This window comes from Zonotrichia leucophrys, chromosome 1 (assembly GCF_028769735.1).
Source record: "Zonotrichia leucophrys gambelii isolate GWCS_2022_RI chromosome 1, RI_Zleu_2.0, whole genome shotgun sequence".
NCBI lineage: Eukaryota > Metazoa > Chordata > Aves > Passeriformes > Passerellidae > Zonotrichia > Zonotrichia leucophrys.
In genome coordinates, this window is record NC_088169.1 from 74,534,485 (window position 1) to 74,558,299 (window position 23,815).

General features: G+C 36.6%; 1 protein-coding gene across 1 annotated transcript in view; it reads left to right on the forward strand.

The window, feature by feature from the left end:
- CWF19L2 (CWF19 like cell cycle control factor 2) overlaps nucleotides 1-23,815 on the forward strand; it is a 60,669-nt gene that overhangs the window by 19,019 nt on the left and 17,835 nt on the right. Inside the window, exons 8-12 of the mRNA XM_064718243.1 lie at nucleotides 143-873; nucleotides 4,637-4,730; nucleotides 7,606-7,695; nucleotides 19,504-19,629; nucleotides 21,275-21,412. Of these exons, the coding sequence (XP_064574313.1) occupies nucleotides 143-873; nucleotides 4,637-4,730; nucleotides 7,606-7,695; nucleotides 19,504-19,629; nucleotides 21,275-21,412 (1,179 nt within the window). The remainder of the gene's footprint in view (nucleotides 1-142; nucleotides 874-4,636; nucleotides 4,731-7,605; nucleotides 7,696-19,503; nucleotides 19,630-21,274; nucleotides 21,413-23,815) is intronic.

Genomic DNA, 23,815 nt, shown 5'->3' on the forward strand with positions numbered 1-23,815 from the left:
GGTGATAAAGGAGCTACCCAGCCTTTTACATATTTTTCTTGTTAAATGTTTTTAACATATGGGATCTTATAGCAAATTTGAAATACTTACACAATATCCCATTGCCTTAAAAGTGGCATGACTTTTTTGTTTTTTCTTTTAGTCAGTGGAGGTATTTCAGTCGCGATTAGAAGAAGCTGAAAAAGCTGCATCCAAAAAGGAAAATTACCATGGAAGTGGAAGGTGGAAGAAGACTGACTATTCAGAAAGTGAGAAAGAGAAGAAAGACAGGAAAGAACAGCATATTGAAAAGGTGACACGAGATGAAGATGATAGAGACAGGCACACGTCTAGGAGCTATTCCAGGGAGAAGTATGGCAAGGGGTGGGCACAGGAAGACAGGAGTTACAGAAGAGATGTGTCAAGAGCAGACCAGGAATGTGGACACAGTAGCATGGACTCAGTACCAAGGGGCTACAGCTCCAAAGCAGAAAAATACTCCAGTGAAAAACGAAATCAGGAGAGGAGTTCATCTCTAAGCAACTTGAAGCACAAATTTTTGAAACCCTCTGAAGATGATTTAACATCTTACAGTGCATCCAGAGACTCCAAGTTAAAGCAGTTCTCTTCCAAGGAGGACTCAGCTCATAGCTCTTTGAGCAGCCGTTTCCAGAAACCTGGTGAGGATACTGCACTGTGGGCCAAAACACACACAGAAGATAGCAATGAGAAATTAAAATCTGATCAAAAATCGTCAGGTACTAGGGAACAAATTGATGGCAAAAGTTGGAAAAGAGCTCCAAGTGATGAAAAAGAGAAGTTACGACAGGAACACGCAAGTGATACCCCTGAGAAGAAACAGATTTTATCTGACAGTAAAACATCATCCTCTAGGTATTTTATGAACATCTTTACTTGGTTTTTATTTTCTGTATTTTCATGGCAAAATATAACAAAAGCTCTATCTCCTTTTTGACATGATAAGCACTGATTGTATCAGATCTCTTTAGTTTCAAGGAGGGTCTTAGCCTCCAGCTAAGGGCAGCTAGAAGAAGTAAGTTCAGCAGAAGTAGTGAACATCCCCTACCTGATCTGTCTTCTCAGCACATTTGAGAATTGCTAATGATAGACTATTTTCTGCTTCTTTCTAATGTTAGTTCACACTGCAGTAAAATTGGCCTCTTAGGCAGAAAAACCTCCAAAGTATCTTAACGGTCATTGAATTTTTAAAAGACAACCTTGAAATGGTAGAAAATGCTGACTAAAAACTGAGATAATTAATACAGCAGGGATAGGTTTGCCACTCGTGAGATGAGCTCATATGCTAAAATAGTAGCATATGGAAAATAGTAGAAGCTGTTTAATAGAAGGTGTGTTTTCTGTGGTGAAGGGGAAGCATTAATAGGACTGGGAAAGGAAACACAAACTTGACAGGCAGCAGGAATTTAGTTTTCCATGACTTGCTTTTGTGAAAGACAATGGAGAATAGTAAGGAGAGGTGGTCAGACTCAAAAGTTGTAGAGAACTGACCTTTTGCTCTGCTCGTGGCCTCCTGTTCTCCAGTATTAGCAGCTTGCTGGTTCTTCCAGTGATCTGACTAGTGTGGTTGTTACTATGAATCTTTTCTTTCAGATTGTTCCAATAATTCACACGTGCATGCATGTGGATGAAAAGAGATATATAGGGATAGAAGTGTATAAATGTATAAATATATGTATATATGTGAATATATAAAAAATGCCTATTAAGAGTTCCTCTTGAGTTCAGTGAAATACTTCAAGTGTATTGGAGTTCATCAGCAAGCAGGAGTTGAACCTCAAGGAGTGGAGGGTTTCAGCTTTCTATGACAGTGCTCTAATCTTTACAAATGGGGGAGTTGGTGAGTTCTGAGAGGGTCCCACTCAGCTCACTGCTGGCACAGCCCTCTGTGGGCTGGGAGAGCTCAGGGGGCCTCACACAGCTCTGCTGTTGGGGGAGTCACAGTGTGCTGGGCTGCAGTCATCAGGAGATTTACATCCTGGCCACAGTCTGGCTTAGTCACTGGAATTTTGAAAGTTCCAGTAGCAATGGTACAGTTCAACTGAGGCTGTGGTTCAGGTGAGTAATGATCAGAGGCTGCCAGGGGCTGGCTGAGGGTTTCTGCCTTTGTTCCCCACTGTGGCAGGCACCAGGAGTTCTGGGTGCAGACACTGTGCTCCTACCTTAACCTGGCAAGAGTTCCTGCTGCAGTCAAGGGATACTTCATTGGTCCCCAAAGGCCAAAGCATAATGGAAATTCCTGGGATTGCAGAATGGCCTGAGAAGGAGAGGGCTAGGCACAATGTGGAGGAAAATTCACCACCACATTGCTGTGGAAAAAATAAATTCTATCCCATCCAGCCAGACCTAGAAGAACATTGCCTCAGTATTGTTTTCTTCGAAGAAGCAGCAGCTACTCCTTCCAGTCTTCTTTTTTTTTTTTCGGTGAAGGAATGGTGATTCACTTTTTTTAGCTGCAGGTACAAAAACAGTACCTTTTTTTTTAACTGCAACATTTACTAAGTGCAATGGTAATTGTAACTGGACAAAGCTGCAAATTTTGGGAAATGAGATTGTGTGCGGAAATAGTTTACTTGCTCAAGTTTAAAGAATTCAATTATTATGATAAAAAAGATAGTTCTTTTCCTCACAGAAGAGAACTAGATGTAGAACTGTTCAGCTGATATTTTCTTTTGCATGTGTTTTCCATTCTGGTGCTGTTAAACCCAATTGTCCATCTTCTTTGATATTTTAATTGTATTTCTTAGCCAATGCAATTACTAAGCTGACTCATTAGTAAACTGGGGATTACTTAGGCCTGCAGAACCATATAGCCTCTGGTTATTGACATAACTTATTTCCAAGTTCTTCTAAGGTGACTTCTTAACTCCTGAGACTCTGTGTGTTTTGAAATAGTAAATAACCTGTCCTGTTTCCAGCAGTCAGAAGTACTTTTTTTTGGTATTGTATTTCGTAGAAAATTCTGGCTTTTGGAACGTTTCAGGTTTGGACTTGTGCAGCAGATACCTGTTGAGAGTAATTTATAAGCTGCTGCTTTCTTTTTCTTCTTAAAGTTTCAAGACTTGTAATACATGTACTCTTTTGGTAGTTGTCAGTCACAAAAAGTAAATCTTTGAGGTGAAGGCTTGAATTAATAGGTGTTGCTGGTTCAGTTCCTCATCTTTCACGCTGAAAGTATGGCTTTTAAATTTTATCTTTTCTAAAGCACAGAGGAAGTCTCTTCAGCCTATAAATCAAAGTGTTTTGGACAGTTATGACCCAGGTTAATTAAAAGTGCTGATTGGATGTCCAAGGGATCTCCCCAGAGGAAAAGTCCATCAGCTAGTGTTTGCTGGAAGTCACACTTAATAATGTGACTGCTTCAGAGTTTAATTTGAGACAAGATAAAAAGCAAATCAAAGCAATGTCTCAAGTCTCAGAAAGTTCAGACAGTGATTCAAGCACTAGCACCATTAAAAAAAAGCATATATGAATTAATAAACACCTTTTGTTCCCTTTTCTGAAGTAGTCTGCTTTACTTTGAGGGATACAGCTTAAGGAACAGTGGGAACCTAATCTTTGCATGTTTTGTTTCTGGTGAAATTAAAGTAAATTCTGCTGAATTTTGGGGATTTGGGTTGGGCATCTTGAAAATGAAAAAAGAAAAAGCAACTCTAGTAATTTTGTCAAGACTGGAGAGATCTGGTGCTTAAAGAGGACACCATCTTCAAAGATTTCTCCTTCTTCAATTTCTACAGGGTTTAGCCATATCAGTTTGTGAGAGAATTCTGTCTCTAACAGCAGGAACCACTATCATAACTGTACTATTATGTATCTTTTGTGTTAGGTATTTTATTTTTAGAGTTAATTTGTTTTAGTCTTTCCTAGGGTCAGAGAACAAGAGCCAAACTTCCTTGATGCTTCTTTGCAGTATTTTTAGGAATCCATACTTAATAAATATAATAAAAATAATAAGTAGAATAAAAATAAAAAGTAAAAAGTTGTATGCTAAGTTTTTAATACTCTTTTTTACCAGCTGTGGCTTCTATAAAGGGACTTCATATTTTTAAAAGGTACCTGTTAATTTTCTATCAGCCATAAAATATTCAGATGGAAAGATTGTACTGTGGAAAGATTGTAATGGAAAGATTTCCCATTTTTATATGGAGAAATAAGTAATCTTCAAGAGGTGGAAGGCCATTTAACAAGCATAATAACTCAGAAATGGGTGATTTTGCAGAAGCTGAGAAGTAAAAGCATGACCAAAGCTGGAAAGAAGAATTAGAGTAGGTGAAAATAACACTTTCTTCTCTCTCTTTCCTTTGTTTGTTTTCCTTCTTATACCTGCTCCTGACTCTTGACTGTTTTTTCATGCTGGGAGAATGTTCACATATAGTGCTTTTCATTTGAGTTGTTCTCAAAAGTTAGAGGAAACAAGCCTCATAAAATTTTGATTCAAGGTCTTTGGTTTCAGAGTCCTTGGCAACTTCAGTCTGTAAATACATTTTTATAATACATTGTTTTCAATTATTTTGCCAGTAGACATATATGTACAAGTACAATAGGCTTATCATACTGAATTACACAGGTGAATACTGCCTTGTTTTTCTGTGGCTTTAGTGCAGCTGCTGTTTTCCAGATTATCAAAGGATGAGCCACCTCGGGTCCTTAGTGAGGAGGAGATGAACAGGCTGGGAGCGAGGATTGTGAAAGCAGAACTCATGGGAGACACGGTAATGGCTCTGAAAAACTGTCATGATTTGCTGCAGTTTTTCTTCAAAGCTCACAGCAATTTAATTGTTTGGGTGTGTTTTTTAAAAGGGTACTCATTCAAGCAAATAAAGACTTGTAAAATTTGGTAGAATTTGAGGGTACGGCTATTACAGTAGTTTCTGCTTTAAATGCAGTATAGAGGATTCAGGACCCCAGGCTTTTTAGGATAAGCAGCATATCTAAACCAGTTGTTCTCTGCCCTTTTTATAGTCTTTATGAAAAGATATAGTCTATATCTTTTCATAAAAAAAAGGAGCAGGTGAAAACTAAAAAGCTCCCTCCCTGTCTTTGTTATAAGGTAAACAGTGTCTGGAGCTTTGCTTATTTCATCAGCCTTGTCACACGTAGGTGCTTGGGGTCCATAGCTCTGCTGTATAAGCAAGCTTATTAATTGTCATATGGAAATTGTAAAACTGAAAGGAATAGCGTATGCCAATGCAGCCAGCTCTGCACTGAGAACAGCTGTGGAATGCTTTGTGGTCCTGCTCTGATTGAGGTTGGTCTGTGGAGCTGGGAGAAAAAGCTGCATATTTAATGTGTAAACATTTCATTTCAGCCAGCTACCTGAAGGAACAAGATTTTCACTCTTCAGCAACACAAAATTTGGAGGTTTATGTATTTTATGTATTACATTAAACATGGCTATAATGAGTTAATTCCCTTCAGTAGTACTGTCTGGAAGCTTCAGTTATAACAAGGTCAGAGTCTGTTAATTTCTAAGCTGTGTTTTTCAAGTGTTTGGCTCTGAATAGCTGCTCTTAAGGAACTATTTTCATATTTTTTAGAAGCAAATGCTCTCATTGTGGGCTTATGTATTTATTTTTTAAGATAAATTTTTACTGCACCTGTTTAGTTTGCCTCTTGTGACATTTGCACCAAAATTTGCATCTTTAAGAAATAATAAATAAATATTTATTTATAGTAATATATAAAACATGTTAAGTCTCCAAGTGGTAATTTAATATTTCTCAAGAGCTACTGATTCTTTGATTTGTGGAAAGTTTTAGTATGTTTTGTCATTAGTGCTGGATTAGGACATGGTGTTGATCCTTGTTAATGCCCCTATCAGATAATTCAGATTTTGTTAGAAGAAGTTGTCCATTTTACAAGTATTTTCTTTTCCAACCAATTTTATGTTATGAATTCTTTTCTCACAGGCTTTAGACGTAGATGTGGGTATGTAGCTTTAAACATTTGAACATCTATACCTTATCTAGAAATCATGTCCATTTTAAATGTTATTATCCTCAAAGGTGAATTAAAAGTTACTTGAAGCAATGTATTTCCTACAAAGGTGCAGTGTTAATGATTTAAATAGACATGTTCATATGTTAATCTCTAGATTTCTTAATTAATACTAAAAAACATACAGTAGTGAGGAAAAATATGTTTATGAAAGTCATTATGATAGGTTTGTGAGGGACTGGTATCTAAGCTGTCTATAAGCCATCTATACACTAATTGCTAAAGTACTGTGGAGGGGAAGGTTTTCCAAAGACTGATGGAAAGCAGGAAAAATTTGTAAACTTTTTTTCTGATACTGCTCAGCTTCAGTAGCATTGCCTAAACAAAACTTTGGGCACAAATCTGTCTTCTTCTTTTCAACCTGATGGGAACTGAATGCAAGTGATTTGATGAAAAATATACACATATTCTGTGGGGACAGTGTAATTCATTTAATATTGGATCTTTTTTTTTTTTTGTTTTGACCCAAATCATGTGGCAGAAACCAGTATGACAATTTACTATTTTTATAGATACAATTTTCTATATATGCACTCCGAATCAACCTAGTTAAAAAAACCCCTAAAACCAAACAACAACAATTTAAATAATAAAATAGATAATATAATATATATAATATATAATATATAATAGCCTTGTGGCATTTTAAATATTTTTCATGGTCTTTCTCTAATCAGATTGAAAATGCAGCTTGTTTAAGCAAGTTCATCCCCGCACACCAGAACAGATGGTTATGTAACAGCATGTCCTGGTGGCTGGAGCTCGGGGTTGGCCATGTGGGCCAAATGAATTCTGAATCTATTTTTGTTACTGGTTTTCTGCCTGGTGTTGATCAAATGACTTAATTTTGGGTGGCAAGTATGGGCATGATTGTTGGAGTCCAGTCAGTGAAACTGACAGAGGGGTTAGAGTATAAATAGTTTTATTCTTTACAGGTTGATAGGCTGGCAATTCCTAGCAATCCAAGATATTCTAGAATACTTCTATTAGATTGTTAAGGGAGCACAGGAGCATCAAAACCAATTTGCACAAGACTGTAAACTGTTCTTATTTTCTACCTCTTGTACATTTTAATTCTCAAAATAAGGTGTAAAGTGCAGAAGTCGCACATGGAGTGTAGAGAGCTGTGAAACTTCATAGCAAAAATTTCTGAGAGCTATTTCCCTAGACCCATAGAGCTGATGTGTGTGTGTAAAGGTGTGTATGTATGTGTGTGTACAAGAAAAAAAAAAAAGCATATGATGTGTTCAAGCTTCCTTATTCATCTTCCTATACATAAAGTAATACCTATGCTTAGTTATGCAAAGCATTTATTAGTAGAACTTAATAATGCTTAAGAATACAGTTTCTGGTCTTTTTATGGCAATGCTTGTTCCTATACTTCAGATGCCTCTATTCTGATCATTTTTTCATGTTATATCCTATAAAGAGTTGTGTGAATTATATTGACATTTTCTTTACTATTTTGTGTTATTAGAGTTTAAAATGTTATATCAAAACACAAAAACATGAAATGAATAGTTCATTTTGATATAAAAATATGAAAAAAAAATTAGATAAACTAACGGAGTGCTATCACTTTTGTTGAAGGATTTAGCTTCAGAACTTCAAGCAAAACTTGACAGTGCTCGCAAGTTGAGAGAGACTCAGGGACAGATTCCAGCAAAGGCTGGCAGAGAGGTAAGTGGGAAAATATTTTCTTTTCTTTGCACTAATGTTATATGTATGATACAGGTAGCAGCTGAATTGGAGAACATCAGATGTACTCAGGAACATTAGAAAGTGTGACTGAGGTGAGTGACTGTCCAAATGGAATTGTACTTTTTGGTGGTAAACAAAACTTTGTCCATGGTGCTTCAGCAAATTCAATTTTTTTTTTCTCATAATATTTCCTCAGCAAGGATATATATCTTCCATTAAAAATGAAACTGATATGTGCTGGCTGCTACATGACTGCTGTCTCTGAAGAAGCTGGCACTTCAAATGTTATTCCTTCTGAGGGGTGGTATTTAAGAAATGTAAGAAGGCTTTTCTGTACCAACATTGATATAAGAAAACAGGGCTAATACCTTAAGTTATGAGTTATCTTTCCTCATGTTGGAGAGGAAATTTTCAGACAAAAACTCATGTTCTTGTTCAATTTTACCCCAGTTCCACGGTAAAAACTCAGGTGCTAGTGAGTTGAATTTAAAAGCCACTAAATATTTTTTGTCCTAAAAGGCTTCATGTGCAACCTCATACACCACCTAGTATTTGTCCAGTCTTTAGAAGACAAATTAAACTGAATTACAATGTGTGTTCTCTGCCTGACTACCTTGTGATGATAGTATTTAAGTCTCACACCTGAATTCACAACAATTCAAAATTACAAAAGCTCTGTGTAGGTAGATTCTGCTTCATTGCAGTGCAGTTCTTTGGCATGTTTTTCATATGTGTAAAAAAAACCCTAAATAAAGCAGACTGGAGTTGGGTAATTACACAGGAAAAAATCCATTCAGATTTTAAAATTGGGAAGTAAAGATCATGTTGTGGGTGAGCCTCACAAATGCTGGTGGACACCTATTCCTTAAGTACTGAGTTATCGATAACAAGTTTGGTCAGGTCTGGTCTTCAACCATATTCTGATTTTTATCTTAATTTTTAATTAGAGCATTTTTACTACTAACAGTCATTGCAAAAATACCAGATGTAAATATTTATAAGTATCCTTGGCCTGTGCCTCTTTGCCAGCTCCTTTTAGTCTGTATTAGGTGGTGTTTGAGTGTCAGAAGTCTATCAGAGCTTACAGTTGCTCTGTCCTAAGCCCTGTCGTTGTGATGCCAGGCTATTTTAACTGATTTTACAGCTTTGAATTCAGAAACCATCCCATAGCACAAGGGAAGCTGCTTTGGGAAGGGCTCTTTGGCTCTGCATGACTCTGCCTTCCTGTGGCACTGACCACCCAAGTGCCAGCCTCAGCCACTTCACACAGGTGTGCTCCAGGTGAGCTACCTGAAGCAGTTGCCACAGAAATGGTTTTCCAAACAGATATCCTATTGATCCCAAAGTGTGACAGCTGTGCCTGCATTACCTGTAACAAGCATGAAACATTTTGTCTCAGGCAGGTCTGTCTCTGCTGCTGCAGAGCAGCACGGCCAGTGTCGTGCTGGGTGGTCCTGAAGTGTGTCTTTGCCTTATTGCAGCTTCTGCTGGGAGAGCTGTGGAGATAAATCAGGAAGCAGTGAAGCCAATTTTGAATGCATCTCCCTAGGAAGTTTTTTTCTTAATTAATAGGACACGGATCAATTTCCCAATTCTGTTCCCTGTGTGACTGAGTGGAGACTTACACTAGTATAAGGGGGTGTATGAATGGCTGGGGTTTGTACAGAGGACAGGATCAATTCTTTTGATAGTGGTGCTGGTTTATTCTGCCATAAAGTGATCAAGAAACTACAGACTGAAGGGACTATAAAGTGTTAGCTTAAATCCTATTATAATTTTATATAATTTTATTTTGTTTGTAAGTGGGACTAGAGGCAAATATAGCTTAGTGACTAGTTTTTTAATTTGTTTGACTTAGACACGAATTTTACCCCAAGCAATCTCAAAAATGTGGTTGTGAAGTACAGTTTTCAAAAACTGTTTGGAGTTTAAAAACATTGTTTTTCTCAACTGATATACTTCACTAAGTCTCAGCTTGGGTAGAACCCCTCTGTTGTTCACTGCAGGCTGCCTTAAATATGTAACCCTATGAATTTTAGTATGAATACAGTTAAATTATCTGTTAATGGAATTTGGGGTCTTAATGGGTATTGTAGTTAAATGCTTGAGACACATTTAGATTGTGCTTGTTTTATCTTTGAGTAGGAGGCAACCTTCAGGGTTATGGAAATCAAAAAACTTTTGATTTCATTTGGGATAGAATGAAATTATGCTTATTTTCAGATGCTTATTGTCTAATTTGTCATGGGCATTTTGAGAAAGCAAAGCTGCACTTTGAGTCCTGGTGAAACTCTGTAAAGAGAAGGCTGCTGCACCATAGGGTGTCTGAGTTGGGATAGGTGATGAAAATGATACCAATTGAATGTAAGGAGACAGCAGAAAATGGTGGAGACTTCAGCATTTACAAAACAACTTCCATGTGTTCATAGTTTACCACTTAAATACAGTTTGCATGTCTGTTCTGAAAGTGCTACACAACCCTAGATTTTATTACATTGATTATGAGGATGTCAACTCTGCCATTGTCAGTACCAGTCACAACTGATGTAATTTATACTTTTATTCAGTATTTTTATTTAACAAACTGTATCTGGAACAGTGGTACTCCTATGGGGCACATAATTTGCAGTGGGTTTTGCTACTATAAAAATTGGAATGCACAGATTTAAATGAGAAAGAGGCAGAATATAGAATATATCCTTTGGAAGGTGCTTATCATGAACATCTGGTCCAACAACATGGTGGTGGATGAATATAGTATAAGAGTATGCATCTTTTAAAAGTGTTTCCAATCCCAAATGAAGTATGCCTTAGAAGAAAAGCTTCTCAACCCTAAGCTTTTTTCTGTATTCCATAGAACATAATTAGTATGCAGGAAACAGAAAGTAGTTTCTGCTGAGCAAATGCTAGAGACAGTTTTCAGTAATGATGAATTGCATTTGAAAGACAAAAATCAATACAAAATTGAATGAAAGCTGGAAGGTGGTGCTTTAAGCAGAATAACATGGTAGGGTATAGTGTCACTGATTATTTAAAAGAAGAGAGTTCTGAAAAATAGAAACAGCTATAGGCTCTTCTGTTATGCATTTGAGAATATGTAGGGAAAATATGAATTATTTAATCACAGAAAATCTTCATTTGAATAACTAAATTTTCTGTGGAAGTCCTTCAGCCTTTGGTCTAGTATGAGTGTTTTTCTGCTGAAGAGTGTTCAGTGCTTCTGCGAAGCCTCTTGGGCGTAGAAGACATCCGTAGAGTAAGACTTGAATTTTGGCAGGCACAGCATTTCACTTTACAGTGGCTGACATGGTGCTGCTTTAAAGGAGGAAACCTTTTCTAGGCTACCTGTTGCATCTGTGAGAGTAACTCCAGGCCATTGCTTGTACATCTCAGGAGGAGAAGATTTATAGTGCAAGGAAAAGTTAATTTGGTGAGTTTTATGGCATAAGTGGGACTCATCTTTTACTGAATATATTTCATAATATTAAGAACTCCATGTACTTCAAGCACTTCTGCTATTTTTATTTAATTATTCTTCTTGAGTATAAATAATAAGATTGATTATGTTTCCAACACCTCCTGTCTGAACACAAATTTTGATGTATTGAAGTTCTGATGTTTAATTTGGATTCCTGAGATTCATTAGACTCCAGACTGAGGCAGAATTCTAGGGAAACTAGCTCACTATAAATAATATTTTTTAAAATTCTTTTTGAAGAACGAACACTGGTTTTTAGAAAAGAAACTGAATAAAACAGCTTGGCTTAAGTCTCAAATCCTACTTGTCTGAAGGGGGCCTACAGAGAAGCCAGAGAGGGACTCTTTGTTAGGAGCTGTACTGACAGGACAAGGAGTAATGGGTGCAAAGTGAAAGAGGTAAAATTTGGGTTAGATATTAGAAAGAATTTTTTTACTGTGAGGGTGGTGAGGCACTGGAACAGGCTGCCCAGTGAGGTTGTGGATGCCCCAGTCCTGCCAGTGTTCCAAGGCCAGGTTGGACGAGGGCTTGAGCAACATGGACTGGTGGGAGGTCCTGCCTATGGCAGGGGGTTGGGACTAGATGATCTTTAATGTCCCTTCCAAACCCTTAATATTCTCTGATCCTATAAAATTGCATCCATTGCATCCCACTGTCTATAGTTCTGCCTTAGGAGAGACAGGATGGAACATTCTGGATCTTTACCCAGAGAAATGCTTTGCTGCACAGTTACTATCCTGAGACAAGTAAACCATGGGGCACTAAGAGGTAGTAGCTGAGAGGAATCAGATGTGGAACAAACCTGAAATAATGTTCTCTTGGTTTCAGTAACGATAGTGGGGAAAACATGAATGTATGTTTATTTTTCATATGTTTTCAAGATTGACCTGTTCACAAATAGCTTAAAAATAGCAGTGATTCTTTGGAGAAAGAGACAGTTATCTCAAAGTCAGGTGATATGTGTGGACATGTGTGTATGCATGTAAAATTTAGACGGTGATTAGTACTTCAGAGTAGGAAGTGAAAGAAAGAAGGAAAGGAATGCTTCTGAAGTGTGGAGGTTTTTATTTGAAAAGAAACCAAGCCAATGCTAAACAAACACAAAGCAGAAGCCAAATCACCCTGAAAATTAGTGTTCAAAATTGCAGGTGTACCAGGTTGTTAAATTTTAGGTTTGGGAATTGAGACTATAAACACAGATATTTTTCTGCAATGAAAATATTTGGTTGTCAAAATTTACCTGTAATATGTTTTCATAACTTTCATTCTGACTTAACCAATGCAGAATCTAAATACAGCTGTAGGATAGACTTACCATATATAAAGAATACTTTAAAAATGATTTTAAATTGCTTGGCATAGAAGTATTGCTGAGACACTTGTGCAAAAACTAGAAGGCCGGGGATTAATGATCCTCACTAAATGCACAGTAAAAATCTGAGATTTTATTTGAAACTTCAGATGGTGGGGAGATAAAGCAACAGATGGCTCATGGCCTGTTTACTCTCAGATGTTTTCAGCTCATCATATTTCCTGATTCCTGCTGTTCCATCAGACTTGAATCTTGTCTGCAAGATGGCTGTGCCGTTCTTTCTTCAGCACAAGTTTGTGTTTTCCCTACAGACTTGACTAGCTCTAAATGTAGCACAGAATAATGAAAGGGGTATGAGCTGCAGAACAGCATTCATATCATTAGTGCATACGTTTAAAAAGTAATAGGTGTATGCTGTTATTGATTAGTTTATTTCCTGAACATTCTTGTTGATGTCAGTAAGAGTGTATTGCACAATTATTTAAGACAAATACATACTAAGTCAAAGTGGTTTATCTTCCTGAATGTAATTCATAGGAATGTGGCTTTTGCAATTAAAACATGTTGGAAAAATTGTATTAGTAAGTAAATGATGTAAAATATCATTTCAGAGCACCTAAAAAGTATAAAATGACAGAATGGCTAAAACTTCTTAGAATTCAAACTGAGAATACAAAAGCTTCCAGGTGTCCTTTAACAGCAGAGAAAAAACCATATCCAAGTGCCACGCAGCACTTGTAACTGATGGTGCCATTTTTTCTGGCTGTATTTTCTGCCACACCATGTTAAATTTCTGCATATTTTTACCATTTCACTGTGTTAAATCAGTTGATAAGATGAAATAGAAATCTGTGGACTTAAGAACCAACATGCTTCAATACTTCTCTTTTTTTTTATGGTTGGAGTATATATGTTTTGTGTCAGACGTTCTCGCTGTAAAAACAAGCCATCTAGTCATTACAGTTTTTACAAATTTTCTTACATCTCATACCTACAGTGGCTCATTGATGTGGCTGTGTGACTAACCATTTCAAAGTGTAGCTAACAATTTGGAGTATCAAACTGAATATTTAGAGCTTTGTTTAAGGTTGTATTTTCAAGTCTATGTGGCTTCCTGAAATCTGGGATATTATTTTAAAATTAGACTTAATTACTTTAGTTTTCTCCATTTCTAGGTGCATCAATGGACAGACACATTACAAGCTGCTGTAAATTATATGTTACTAGTTGCAGTTTTACTTCGACAGGCTGGCAGTATGGCTTAATTAATTTGACTCTAGATTTGTGTCAGTGGCCATTCTACTCAAGGGATGATATTCTGATCACCCTGTCTTAAAGGTGTCCTAAGAAAATAAGTACTGAGCAGAAATAGAAGGATTTCTGCATGCAGGGCTAATGTCAGAGACATTCATTGTAAAAGGAGATTAATGAAGATTAATAAACTGTTTATTCTGAGTAATAAACAGTTTTGCCAAAATAATCTTTTTGTAATATAAGGACAAAGAACTGCTGAATTTTAATGGGCAACTGACTTTATATCAATAAGAACAAATGAAGTTTTTTACTTATTGTGTTATTACCAGTGTCACTCACTTAATAGCAGAGAAAAAGGATAGAGACCTAATCCTTTTCCATGGTTTGGAATTTTTGGATTTTTGTTTAGTCCAGTGCTTTACACACAAACGAAGCACTACCTGATACAGATGCTCTTCTGTAGGAAAGTTCACCTTTTTGTTGCAACCTGCAACACAGATTTTCTAATGCTTCTCTTCTCTGTTAAACACAAGGGCCTAATTATGGCAATGCAACTTTCTGATCTTGTAAAACCTTTTAAAAATCCCATTACTGTGTTAGCCCCTTTTGAATGTGTAATAGTAACTCATTAATATATTTATGAAGTCTTTCTTGAAATACTAAATTTTTAACCTAGTTTTTAGAAGTTTGCTTTTGCTTTCCTTCCTCATGCTGCTAATTCTCTTAGTCTTATCTTTTTTCTACTTTAAGAAACCCAGATCAAAGATACAACATGTATGCAGTGGACTGCTGTTATAGGCCTCTGACCATTTTTAATTTCATCCTCCTGTGAGATGCAAAGATTAGTCTTACTATAGAGAATGGTTAAACTACTGATTTTTATAAGCATTACATTGAAGGCTACAATGCCACTATTCACAGCAAATGTTAGAGCGTGAAGGGGAGCTTAGATGCTTTGAAGCCTGTTACTTGGGGACTCCAGGTTGGGAATAAAATGAGTCCTAAATATGAGACATAACCCCCTTAGGACTAGCCAGCACTGAAGGAGGCAGACGCTCTTCCTACATGGGATTTACCCGTCCTTGTGGTAACTGGTGGTTATGTGTGACTGCAAACTGAGAGCCTAAGACAAGGGTAACTGGAATGGGAGGAGAAGGAGTAGTGGAAGTGAACAGAAGATAGTGGATGGGAGAAATAGCTGAGTCCAGCGCTCAGAGAAGTGCTAGATGTATTTTGGACACTTACTGATACTATGACATGAGGACAGACTTTTCCAGTAGAGGAATAAGACAATATCCAAAGCATTTCCATTCACCAGAGATTGCAGGGGAAAGAAAACAGGTGGCATGCTTAATGCAGCATCTGATTTAACAAAGCTAGCATTTGGTTGTAGAGGCTAGTTCCTTGCTCAAGACTGTTCCTTTGTTATTCCTTTATTATTCTGTGCTTGTACCACTTGAATGTAGCTCTCAGTAAACATGTGCAGAAAGCTTTCAAATCATGCAGCATCCAGCTTTTTGTTGGCTCAGTAATTAAAAATATTTTTTTTAACTTTATTTGTTCCCTACTGTACAATACACTGACTGTTAAAATATATTTTATTCCCAATAGCTATTAGCATTGAAAACTGAGTGGATCTTGTCTCAGATGCTTGGCCTGACTACTTCATTTGTTCACCTCACTACTTCATTTGCTCCTCAAATTAAGCTGTGCACCTTATGTGGCAGAGGATTTCCACTTCCTCCTGCTGGATTATGGAATAGGAATAATATCTGGAGAGTTCAAAATTCTTATTGAGATGGGTACCGGGTACCCTATTTCTTTATGTATTTAATTCAAATCTTTCATCTTTCAAAACCAGACTTGTCTGCTTGTTTTGTTCAGTTGAGTCTTAATTGCGGTGTAGCAGTTTGTACATTTGGTGAGAACAACTGTGTACTTTGCATATTTAATTGGCATGAAGTAAAAAGTCATGTTCCTTAATTAATAGCAACAAACAATTCCTGTCTCACTCAGGAAATAGACCCTATTTTTATTCAATTCAGACTGTAAACTATATTGTTTGTTTAGCAGTCATCACAAGATTTAGGGATAGTGACTGAGCCTCTTCTCCAGTTTCAATTTTAACATTTAAGAATAGGTATATTAAAAATACTTGAATATATGTTTTAAACTTATTGTTGCACTTAACAGAAATATTATTTATCTGATCATAATTATTAATGAGTATTTATTATGTCACAGTGGCCACATTGTGTTGCCATATACTATATACTATGTCATATAGTCATGGGAATACAGGTGTAAAGAAAATATCAATAGATAAAAAGAGAACATTAAGTAACTCTTGCAGTTAGATTGATATCCACACTCCTTTGAAAAAGTCTGTTACTTCTGTGAGAGGTGGATTGTTCCTGCAAAGGCTCTTTCTCAGTATGGTGTAATTGTTCAAGTGTAGAGGAAGTCTAGTTTTTATTTTGTTTGTGTGAACTTGTCCATTACAGATGTTGGATACATTGCCCCAGAATTCCCAGGATCAGCCTTTGGCACATTTTAAAGCTTTTTATTATATTGGGTGCTTTCTATTATTTTTGTACTAAGACCTGGGATATAGTATATGCTGAAGGATGTGGGCATTGTATGTTAGAATTCTTTTTTGGAAGCTCTAGTGAAAATCATTACTTCATGGCAGCTTACTAAAAAAACTCCTTTTACTGATAATTCAATTTAAAGATGATTTCTGAAGTTCTAGGGATTTTTTTCTTTTTCATTTCAAAAAGTGCTGTTGAATAAAATACAATTAATTAATATATTATTCAAATGTTACCTTCTGATAATGCTGTAACCACTTGAGCATCTTTTTCTACCAGAAAACCTTTTGTTTCTGATGTGTTTAGAAATAGCTTTACTAATTATTGTTACTAAGATTCTACTAAAAATCCATTTTTTTGTGTGAATACAATTAACTTTCTGTTATGCTTTATTTTTAAGTCAGTTCTATTTAGATAGGGTTTTGAGTTTTGAAGGATTTTTTTACCTCTAATAACATCTTTAATCTTCTGAATAATCGTGTTTGGCTTGCATCCATTGAATTCATTTTGATTCCTAATATGCATTTGCTGTTAGTCTCTAACATGACTTCACATTGGTCTTCATGCTGTCCATAATTATTTTATCCTTTTATCTGCTTCCTTTAATCTCTCTTTGAAGGACCACTTTGATTTCTTTGTACTTTGTATTCTAAAGGTAAAAATTACTATAATTTTTTGCCTTTTTTTCCCCCTCTGGAATATTGAATCTAAGTCCATTATAGTCAGTATTACATGCTTTGTGTCAGGACTCGGGACTCTTGGAAATTAGGGAGAAAAAACCTCAAAGCCTCATAAAGCAGACAAAACCTTGCCAGCTGTAGGGCTGTGACCCAAAGAATTCAGTATGTATTATATCTATTGCTCCCCTCTCTATTCCCTGTCCCTGTCCTAACTCATTCCAGGTTCTCTGCTGCTGCTTGTATGTTAGTGTGTAAGCGTACAGAAATGGGAAGAAAAGAGAAAGTGCAAATGTTGTTTGAATCTAATCTTTTAGAGCCCTTCTTCAAAAGACGAAGAAAGTCTGACACAAAGAACACCTTGTGAATTCCATCAACTTTTGGGAAAATAACAGCCTGCACATCAATGACATCCTTTTTGAAATGTCTGTATTAAGAATTTTAGTGAAGACCAATTTGGGGATGGCTGTCTTTAAAAGGAGTTAAATGTTTGTAAGTTGGTATAAGAATCTGGTATTTACTGTTCTTTGCAGTTGTTGAAGCACTGCTGTTGTAATGACTGCTGGTTTTAGTGATTTGTGTATTTTAAAAGTCATGTATACGGTGAGGTTGAAGTTTAGAGACTGGGAATGGAAAAGTTCATCCTTTCCTTGTCTCAGTAAAACAAAGGTGTGGGGAAGGAGAGACCTGAAGTTAGCATCTTTTTGGAGACACTGTGTGGGCAGCAGGTAAAAGGAGCTGAATGACTGGAAGGATGCTCCTGGCAGAGGATTTCCCATGAGCAGGACCCTTCAGAAGTGGCTGCTTGGTAGATTATTCACTGAGAACTGTAAAGGGTCTGCTATGTGGATTTGATTAGTCCTCTTGGGAGAGCTCTGTATCCTTGCTTGGCCATGTGGATAGGGTGAGTTTTTCCTCTACAAAGGTCTGTGCAATTTCAGACTAATTAGCAATGCTCTGGATTTTTGAGATTTCACTGCAATATCTGTGGTTATGTGTTCAACCTCCAGACTTGTAAAGTCACCCAAGTTTTAAAGGAATTGTGGCATTGAAGAAGTTTGCTGTGATACATTCTTATTGATGTTAATTTCATCTTTGCTTTCTATATCTGCTGTGAATAAGGTTTTATGGCATGGTAAAACCTGGTCCCCCCAGTCTGGCTGTTTGTGTCTGTGACCTTTTTATCTCATGACATTTGTGGGGTGAATGCACACATCCTTTTTCTCCCATTGGAATGAACCACCTTTTCTCCCCCTACCAATAGGGACAATAGCCCTTACATTGTGAAAAAGGAATACTTGAGGTACAGATTACACACAAATAACATGTATCTGGCTGATGCTGGAAATAAGTCATGTTGTATTCTCTGAAAATGTCAGTATTGTTATTGGAGCCAAAGTTGTGCTTTGACATCCTGGTTTGCTTTGAGATTTGCCTTTGGTGTTACAGAAGAGAGAGGTCTGGCTTACCCAGGCAGCTTTTTGGTCCATAACTTCTACCTTCATATGACTTCCCCTGGAAAAATGTAATTAAGCTGTTGAAGTATACTTCAGTATCTACAGATTTTCCAGACTTTATTTGGGTTTCTGGGACAAGCTTTCCTTAGGCAAGGATGGCAGGTGGAAAACAGTTTGGTAAAAAATAGCTTGAAATGGAGATTAATGAAATTGTTTATAAGATTTGACAAAGGCTGTCCTAATACCATCTGATTAAGTAGTGGCCCCATTATGTGCTCTAATTTAATCAACTGATTTACCTAAACATCTTTGGAGTATAATCAGGAAGTTCGCAGGCTTTTTAATGACTGAAAAAATTATTCTTAATATTTTAGAAAGCAAAATACTTACTTTTTGGTGAAGAATTTCTGCCTTTTTTTCCCCTGTCTGTGTTTGTATATATATCTATCCCCTATATAGAGGACATATCTATCTCTATATAGGGGCCCCCTATCAAGTGGGGGCCTATAAAGAACCTTCCATGAAGACAAGTTCTATAACTTTTTGGGGAACAGAGGTGAGGGTGTTTGTTCTCCACACTCCCAATCTAGAGTGGTAAAAGAAGTGGTAATGAGCTGTAGGTTTTTAGATGGTTTTCAGGAATGCAGCATTATAATGATGGTGGTGTTTATTAATTCAGTATTATCTCTTTAACTCTTTCAGAAGCATTGTGTGTCTATCTGTATGAGATAAAGCTTTATGTGAAAAAAGCAAGAATACAAACTTGGTTCTTTTGGAAAAAAAAAGCTCTGCATTTAATTAATTGAATGTATTTTTAATACTTTTTTCTCTTTTTGAATGTGAAAAGAATACCTCACTAAGGTGAAACTATCTACTTTGAATTATACTGAACACACAAAATGTAAAGAATCTGTTGCTTAATCTTTAGGATTTTAAACACTTATTTCATGTGGATTAGGTATTTCTTTTGGCTTGTCTGTACCATCTGTTTTAAAATATGTCTTAAAACCTGACACAGGCTTCAAGCCGTCGAGAAGATGAAGAAGTGGTCCTTGTGAGAACAGATGGAAGTGGAAGGGCATGGCCTGTGATGGGAGCAACAGAGCCACTGGAGCCCAAAGGAGGACGAAGAAAGCAGCAGATGGTAAGTTTTACAAATCTGAGTACTGAACTGCACCTCTTGACTGATTTTGTGGTTTTACTTTTATATTGCCATAATTAATGAATATCTTATTAGAATGTCAGTAGGTAGTTAAAAAGTTCCTTTTGGAAGATTGTTGCAGACATCTTTTATGAAAAATCCTTTCTTAGGGTTTTTCCTTGTGAGAAGCTGCAGTTTCAGCAACAGAATGTAAACAATGATTATCTGCTGCTGTGGAATGCAACAGGTCCACCTGTGATTGGCCCATCTTGGATGTTTATAATTAATGGCCAATCAAGGACTGAGCTATCTCGGACAGCGTCCGAGAGAGCTGCCTTTTGTTATCATTCTTTTCTTGTCTGTTCTTAACTTAGCTAGCTTCTGAGGAAACTTTTCCTTCTATTTCTTTCTAGTGTAGTTATAATGTAATATATATATATCATAAAATAAATCAAGCCTTCTGAACATGGAGTCAACATTCTCGTCTCTCCCTTCACCTGAAAACCCCTGTGACCACTGCCACAGAAGATGATTGTAATTAAGTATTAAAGTACATATTTATTAAGCATATATTCAGTTTATTTTCAGGTTGCATTTCCCAAGGGATTGCCTTAGGGCTTATTTAAATGCACGTTCAGGGAAAAGTTATCACAGTCTCTTTAGTCTATATTACATAAAGTTATGTAAATAACAAAGATTAGCAGAGCTGAATATTTCCAAATTAAGAAATATTTTTGCCTGAGTACCTGAGGTACTCAGGTCTCAGGGGCTAATTTCACTTCAGTTCTAACAAAAAATACGGCTACTGATGACAATAATAATTATGACCTAATCTTCGTAACAAAGTGCTTTGGGGAACAATAAGAAACTTGGAAGCTGGAGCAATGTTTTATTCTTAGGATAATTGCTTCCAACAGTAAATATAGTAGCAGTTTGATCTTTTTGAGATAAGAGGAGGTGACACTACCTCATAATTCTAGCGAGCATTCTTGATTAGTAGGACAGATCAGTTTGCAACACTGCTGTGGAGAAGTGAAAGACAGAAGAGGGTGAGGAATTTGTTGCCATTGTCCTGTTGTTTCCATTTTGGAAAATGCTGTCCTGCTTTATGTTAATGACCACTCCCTATACTCCTTTGGAATTTAGTTTAATCCTGTCCTAAGGGACATCTCTGTTCCTTTGTGCACTCTAAGGTGGCAACATTTCCCAGAGATACCATTCACACAAGTTTTCAGTACTGTCTGTGATTACTGTGTTTTAGTAATCTGTGACTTTACAAAAGCTTTAGAGTTGTCAATAATGAAAATTAATTTTTAGGATATTTCATTTTTATGAGCTAATTAACTGTTTCAGTGAAGTACTGTCTATCTTTCCTGAGTGTTAATGTTGTAGCTCTGATACCTTAAGGATGTTAAGGATATAGTGACGTTGGGAAGAGGCTATATTTTTATTTAGACATACTGATGCAATTGAAGAAAGGGAAAGATGTTTTTCTGCTTAGATAAAATGGAGCTGTTAGCCCCAATGTTTCAGATCTGCATACCTTGATTCATGAGTCTTTAAACTTGTTGAAATTTTTAGGGTCTGAATTGTGTAGCTGATCTTTTCTGATTAGGTTAATATTTATTTTTAATACGTTTGCTTCCAGATGCCTACTCATGTAGATAAAGAGAGAGTAAGGTATTTTCAGGATGATGATAGTATGAACCTGAAGGATTTGGTCAAAAATGAGAAGATGAGAACAGCAGAGGATCAAAACTCACTGTTCATGCGTATGGCATCAAAGGTAAGGTGCTGTGTGTATGACTTTTTAATTAAGCATGTTATTATTAGAAATATCAGGGAGGACGTGAGGCCTGAGTAAAGGGAAGGCCTGGAGGAAGATGAGATTTTTTTATGGCTACAGAATTATGCAGGACTGTCAAAAATAGGGGCCATTGTAAATTGTACAATTACCAAGTACAAAGCGAGGAATTTTCTAACGTTGTGAAACATCTGAACTGATTCTTAATATTCACTCTACAGAGCTACTGGAGAGACGTGCATATTTTAGTGATGTGAGTCACCTGTCCTATTTTAAATGGTCTCTGAAAGGCATTATGGGTATAAAAGGAATTAAAATGTCTAGTTCAGACACAGGAGATTATTCCATAGAACTCTCAGTAAAAAGGAAGAGATCCCATCACAGGCATTGAGGCAGTGAATTCAGATGACAGACAGGGTTGATGAAGGCAAAATGTTGATAATGTTGAAGCTGAGTGAGGCCATGACTGTATGTATACAAGAGGCTGTTGATGCCTGATTTGAGAGTTGTTGTGAGTCTGCAAACATCGTCTCAGTGCTGGTGTGATTAAAAAGACAATCAGAATTTTGGAGGTTATGAAAAGGGAGTATTTAGCATTTTAAAACATGTAGTGAACACATCATACACCCATATCTTGAATGCTGCCCAAGCTGTTAAAGCATACCCTGTATTCAGGAGCACAGAGCAGTGGCCATTTGAAGAAAACCTAAGTAAACAGAATTTCTTCAGCTTGGGGGGAATGGGTGGATGGGTAAGGGAAGGCAGCTTCTAGACTAGAACAATTAGCATAAAAGTTCAATAGAATACAACTATTTTTGTTTCTCATATGGGATGTGGCCACAGAACAGATAACATGAAGGAGTGGTTTGAGATTATTTTTCAGTGAAGAAGGTAATTGTAGAACTTGTGTTGTAGAGCATGAAATGCAGTGGAGCCCTTGATTGTGAGTTGGAGAAAAAAAATATAGCAACTTAGTCAAGTACAGTTTCATTGTTAAATATTGAATAGGAAGATCTAGATAGGTTTTGGCTCAGGATCTCCACAGTAAATGCTGAGAACTGCAAATGTGTAGCAGAAGAGTCAATTCTACCAGCTTTCCCCCATCGTCTTCTCCATTGCTGGAGACTGAATTTGCAACATGAAATGGTCACACTAGAAAGCAACTGTTTCATTCTAACAGCTTTTTTTTGTTTAATTTTTGTTTTTCTTTTCTTGTTTTGTTTTTGTTTGGTTTTTTGAAGGATAGAATTTATTAATAATGTTACAAGAATGTATTGTGTTTCCTAGCCTATGCAAATACTTCATTGTAGTTTTGGAAGGCTCTGAATTCCTGCTAACTTCAGTGAGCTTTGGATCAGATGCTAAGTAATGTGCTTCTTTTTTGTTACTAGGCAAAGATGTACTGTATCACATTGTTTTATTAGAACAAGTTTCTTGACTGACCTTTTAAGATTCAGCCATAATATTTATTTACTGGCTAAGTGTATTGGAGCATATGCTCAAAGTAGATATCTTGTCAAAGCCATTACTGTTGCAATGTCCATATTTTAATTCATGGTACTGTAGTCTTTCAGTCCTATGCAGTGTCACATTTAGGTTTTGAAGGTATTTTTGTTTAGCTTTCTTAAAAAGAAGCATCTCAGATGCCAATTTTTCTTCTCCATTTAGATCTGAAATGCTTTTGGTAGTTTCTGTGCAGGTGATTCGCAGGTCCTCTCACCACAAAATGTGATGGTCTTCCCCAGATGATGTTTGTTCCTTGATCTTAGGTTAAGAAACTGGCTCCTAGGCCTCTCTGAGGTTTCCATGTCTTTCTATGTCTATAGAAAGCATTCTTATTCACAGTACAAGATCAGTGTTAACCACTGAAGTGTTGGCAGCAGTCTGAAAAATTTGAGTGTGATCTCAGGTATTCTAGATGATTATTTATGTCCTTTATCAGCCTATACTACATGGAGTATCTGCATTATGATCTGGGGCTCAATAAGTTAGTCTTCAAAATTCTTGCATTTCTCCTCAGTAGTTTCAGCAAGGTGTTTTATTCCAGCAGGAAGTCTAGCAAACAAACTCTTTTGCCAGTTTTATTTTGATAACATAGTACACAAATTTGACACATAAAAATTACTTTCTCTTTCTGCCTTCATTTGAGAAATGAAAAAATTATCCACAAAAATTAATCTGTTGTGTTGCAGAGGAGTGGCGGGAGGAAACTGCTGCAAGTCTACAAATGATGTCCTGCCTTGGATGGGAGAAGGGAGATTGTGTCTCTTAAATTCTGTTCAATAATTTCATTCATCTAACCACTGTGAATTGCCTAGGGAACTATTATTTCCTTCAGAGATTTTCCCAGGGCTTCTATCACTTTCCCAGACTATGCCCAAAAGA